General features: G+C 40.9%; 1 protein-coding gene across 4 annotated transcripts in view; it reads right to left on the bottom strand.

The window, feature by feature from the left end:
• BIRC2 (baculoviral IAP repeat containing 2) overlaps positions 1-5,546 on the bottom strand; it is a 23,612-nt gene that overhangs the window by 4,066 nt on the left and 14,000 nt on the right. For 3 of the 4 annotated variants that reach the window (XM_005872213.2, XM_005872214.2, XM_014544588.1), the window contains exon 6: positions 842-1,084. The exons of the other annotated variant lie outside the window; for it this stretch is intronic. In XM_005872213.2, the coding sequence (XP_005872275.1) occupies positions 842-1,084 (243 nt within the window). The remainder of the gene's footprint in view (positions 1-841; positions 1,085-5,546) is intronic. 4 annotated transcript variants of the gene reach the window in all.

Genomic DNA, 5,546 nt, shown 5'->3' with positions numbered 1-5,546 from the left:
CCTTGACCGGAGTCGAACCTTTGACCTTTGAGTTCGTAGGCCGACGATCTATCCACTGAGCCATACCGGTTAGAGCAAAAATTTACAATTTTTAATTATAAACCTGTGTTTTCTATCAAAATACTTCTTGCGTGAACTTTGGGACACCCTTTACTATATATGCAACCTTCGCCTCTGCTAGCTCTTTAACCCTATTTTTTGTATCCTAGTCTCCACAGCTAGTCTATAAACTCCTTGAGAATGAGCACCATGATTCCTATAGGTGTTCATGTTCAATAAATATTTGTTGAAGAAATGATTACTCAACACTTGTTTTGGGAGTCTGAGACATAACATAATCTGATGAATACCAAAATCAGTTCCCTATCTTTGGGTTGGACAGGGGCTTCTCACCAAGCCCTAGGATTTTATAATCAGTTCTATTTTTTGTATAAGGACTGCTTTCAGGATTACAGAGTCAAATATCATATTAAGAATATGATTTGAAGGAACTTAAAAAAAGAAATAAGACCTGCATTCAACTTTAAAAACTTGCTTTTTCAGAACAACTTAAACTTGTTATAACAAGTAAATAGAACTCAAGAAGAATTATGCTAAAATCCTCTGATTAGCATATATCAAGGAATCTTACTGGAAAATAAACATAGAAAAAAGGTATAGTCAATAGTTAAGTAATGCAGTCCACAGTCCCCAGTGGAGAAGGGGATGTGCAGTTTGGAAATGGCTGGAGGCTGCTACCAGCAGGTGGTGGATAGACAAGGATACTAACTTCCCCATGACATGTGAGACAATCTTATGAGCCCCACTGGGAAATAATGCAGTTTACTAGAATTCCAAATACCTGATGCCATTTCTTCAGTTTGTCTTTCTTTTTCTTCTTGTCTGTTTTCATCTTCAGCATGAAGAAGTGCTGACACAATATCATTAACTGTTTTGTAATTCTCTCCAGTTGTTAGGATTTTACTCTGAACTGTCTGTTTTACCAAGCTTCTACTGAAGCCCATTTCCAAGGCAGCTTTCACCACTGGCGTATCCATCATGACTGCATCTTCTGAAGAACTTTCTCCAGGTCCAAAATGAACAACTATTTGGAATGACATGTACCAATGTTAAATTCCACAAATATAAAAGTATGTAGGAAAACATCTATGACACAAACTGTACTCTCACATTACTTACATCCTGGTAAGAGAGATGAACTAGATGCACTCATTACCTATAACTCCAACAAAAGTTTAATTTGATCGGGATCAAATGAGAGTGTATGATATGCTGTAGTTTTTAAGAAATACCACTTCCACTTCCCAGGCTACATTCCAGACCTACTTAAAGAGAAACTAGGGATGGGGCTTACGAATCTGTATGTTTTAAAAATTCCCCAAGTGATTCTGATGTACAGTCATGTTTAGAAACCAATATGCTACACAAATTTAGAAGTGAGAAATGATCTCACTTCAGCCAGGGAAGTTGAGGAAATCAACAAAGACTTCATGGAAAAGTGGCATTAGAGCTCTGACTTGAAGAAACAGAATCTAAAGATATGAATAGATGAAGCAGAGAGAATAACAAGCGAAGATAGGAAGTATAGTAAAATGGAAGGCTGGTTCACCCAAAATATGTCTAAAGCTGTAAATAAATATGATAAAAGAAGTAGACAGTCATATGATTTCAGAAGTGACAGATGCTCTGAAGAAAAAGCAGTGTAAGGTGATTAAAACAAACTAGGAGGCAGGAGGACACTTCAAATAAGGTAATCAGGAAAGCATTTTCTGATAACAAGATCAATGCTAGCCAATGTGACACATTATGAAAATTACAGCCCTCGCCGGTTTGGCTCAGTGGATAGAGCGTTGGCCTGCGGACAGAAGGGTCCCAGGTTCAATTCCCGTCAAGGGCACATGCCTAGGTTGCGGGTTCGGTCCAACGTGCAGGAGGCAGCCAATCAATGATACCCTCTCATCATTGATGTTTCTACCTCTCTCTTTCTCTCCCTTGCTCTCTGAAATCAATAAAAAATATATATATATTAAAAAAACTTTAAAAAAAAAGAAAATTACAAAAACATTAATTCTTCAAGATGCTTTACTGCCATCTGCTGGAAAACTGTTATAATAAACATATAAATATACAATGGCTACCATGTGTGCTGTGCTCCCTTGCTCAAACATATGTGGAAGCCCTGTCTAAAGAGGTAACACCAGGACAAATACTTTAGTGATAAAAAGAAGTAAGCTATGGGAATATCTGAAGAGTCTTCCAGGCAAAGAGAAAAGCAAGTATAAAACCTTAAGTCAAAGTAAAGCTTGATACAAGGTATATTCAAGAAACAGAAAGAAGGTGGTGAAAGTCAGGGAGGAGGAGGATGCCCAGATTATAGAGCCTTGCGAGAAGTTTATATTTTCTTCTATGTTTGCCAGAATATTCTAGGAGGGTTTTAAGCAGAGGAGTGATAAAACCTGATTTTTTTCCCCCCAAAAGATTAATTCTAGCAGTATGGTGATAAACTTAAATGAGGTAAAATGGAATCAGGGAGATCTGTTTGGATATTATAATAGAAGATGGCAGTTTGGATTAGGTTGATAGGGATGGAAATGGAGAAAAGTGGTAAGGTTAGGAACATATTATAAAGGTAGAGATGAAAGGACCTCTAATTAAACATATAAGGTAAAGAGAAGAATCAGGAATAATGCCTATGTTAACTTTTTTTTAAAATCTTCACCCCACGATATGTTTTGCATTGATTGCAGAGAGAGAAAGGAAGGGAGAAGGGAAACATCAATGTGCGAAACATCGATCAGGTGCCTCCCATACACATCCTGATCAGGGATCGAACCTGAAACCTGGGTGTGCTCTGAGCAGGAATCAAACCCGAGACCCTTCGGTGCAGGGAACGACACTCTAACCAACTGAGCCACACCAGTCAGGGCAGTTTTCTGAGTCAACTTCTGACCTTAGCAAATGGGTGCCATTAACTGAGATGGGGACAACCAGAGTAGGAGCAAATTCACAGGATGAAAGAAGGGAGCAAATGTTATAGCTAAGTAGAGATTTAAATATGTAGTTGGACAAGATAGCCTGAGTGTTGAGAGTTAGTCCATCATTTGAAGGTTTGAAAAAGGAGTAGTCATCACAGGAGACTATCCATGATCAACCAGGGAAAAACCAAGAATGTGGTGTCTGGGAAGTCAAGAGTCAATGTCTTAAGGAGGATGAAGGACAGTGACGTCAGCAAGACTGCCAAATAAGATGTCTCTCACTCATATTCCCCCACCCCACCCCTACCCCATCAACAACAGGAATCCATCCATGAACTAGAAGTCCCTTCGTGGGAGCTCTGAGATCCAGTTCCAGCCCCTCTCAGCTATGTTCCAGAACCAGATTATGAAATCTTCTACGAGTCTAAGACCAAGGAGAACTGTTTTGAGAAAACAGGCTTATACCCAGACAGCTGACTCACTGACCACTATCCCATCTACAGACCCAAAAACATGTTCATACTGCTCAGGACTTGGCTACAATCCAACTTAACTTGATCCTGTCCCCACCATACACCAAGAAAATGGGGAGGAGCCATGCCCACCTATGCTTTGGTCTCAGCTGTGGACACTGAAGCTGCCTATGAACCAGATCCATCCATGGTCCAGGAACCACTGCAGGTAAACCTGTCAGACTGTAGATTCTGAAAGGGCCTTGCAACTAGGTTCCAACCCATCCCAGCTGCAGTCCACGAATAGTCCTGCTGCCACAGGGACCCAGCAAGATACATTCCCAACTGAGCAGCTGGAGATACTCAAAGGGCCTGATATTCAGCCCCAGTCTCTCTAAGCCACAGTCCACAACAGTACTGCTAGCACACGGACCTGGTGGGAGACACTCGTGTCTGCACTTCAGAAGACCCTGAAAGAACCCCTCTACCTACATTAGAGCGCAGTCTAGTCCACCAAGGGACCTGGTAGGAGACATGTCCATCTGTGCTTCCAGGACCAGGTCTACAGACCTCTATCTTCTCTGAACCTGAAAACAGCTCTGGGGCTCAGTTCCAGCCCCTCTCAGCTATGTTCCAGAGCCAGTCCTATCCATCAAGAGATAAATCCAGTCACCAGACAAGAGCCCCTTCCTCCCCACAAGGATCTGAAGGGAGCCACATTCATCTGTACATCTGGTAATAGGCCCACTATCTAGAGCCCAATTGTGGACACTGAAGCAGAACCTTGTCCCAACAACATCCTACTAAACAATGTACTAGAGTCAGTCCTATCCACCAAGGGACCAGATAGGATCTACACCAGCCTTAACCTGTAGCAACAAGTCCACCAACCATGGATAGCACCACAGACCCAGCGACAGCCTCGTAACAGCTCCATCCAAGCATGATCGCAATCCAGAAGCAATCCCATCAGCCAGGGGACCCTAGAGAAGAAAGTCTTTACCTACCAAAAGCAGTCTATAAAGAGTTGTTTGCTCCTTCAAATGCACAGACACCAAAAAAGGTTATATGTATATCATGCTAATCAGGCAAGTTTCACACCACCAAAGGAAACTAATGAAGTTCTACTAATCAACTCTAAGAAATGGAAAGCTATGGTTCATCTGACAATTATGATTTACCTGACAATGAATTATAATAATCAACTAAAGAAAATAAAATTCAAGAGAACAAAGACAGACAACTAAATAAAATGAGGAAAACAACACATGAACAAAAATTAGTTTAAGAAAGAAACAGAAACCATAAGAAAGATCCAAAAAGAAATCCTACAGCCCTGACCGGTTTGGCCCAGTGGATAGAGTGTCGGCCTGCGGACTGAAGGGCCCCAGGTTCGATTCCGGTCAAGGGCATGTACCTTGGTTGCCGGCACATCCCCAGTGGGGGATGTGCAGGAGGCAGCTGATCGATGTTTCTAACTCTCTATCCCACTCCCTTCCTCTCTGTAAAAAATCAATAAAATATATATTTTTTTAAAAAAGAAATCCTACAGCTGAAGAATAAGACAGAACTTAAACATTCAACAGAGAAATTCAACAACAGACTTGATCATGCAGAAGAATCAGAGAACTAGAAGGCAGATCATTTAAAATTAGCAAGTAATAGGAACAAAACAAAAAAGAGAGAGAGAGAGAGATTAAAAAGAGTACAGAAAGACTATGTGAATTATGGGACACTACCAAACACATGAACATTCACATCATGGGTGTCCCAGAGGAAGAGAGAAAGGAAGAAAAAACGTACTTAAAGAAATACTAAGTGTTGGCGAGGATGTGGAGAAAAAGGAACCCTCATGCACTGCTGGTGCGAATGCAGACTGGTGCAGCCACTGTGGAGAACAGTATGGAGTTTCCTCCAAAAATTAAAAATGGAACTCCCATTTGACCCAGTAATCCACTTCTAGGAATATACCCCAAGAAATCAGAAAGGATATATGCATCCCTATATTCATAGAAGCACAATTTACAATAGCTAAGATTTGGAAACAGCCTAAGTGCCCATCAGCAGATGAGTAGATTAAAAAACAGTGATACATCTACACAATGGAATACTACACTGC

The sequence above is a fragment of the Myotis brandtii genome, unplaced genomic scaffold (assembly GCF_000412655.1).
Source record: "Myotis brandtii unplaced genomic scaffold, ASM41265v1 scaffold37, whole genome shotgun sequence".
In the NCBI taxonomy this organism is placed as follows: domain Eukaryota; kingdom Metazoa; phylum Chordata; class Mammalia; order Chiroptera; family Vespertilionidae; genus Myotis; species Myotis brandtii.
This window is presented reverse-complemented; position numbering and strand designations above follow the sequence as displayed.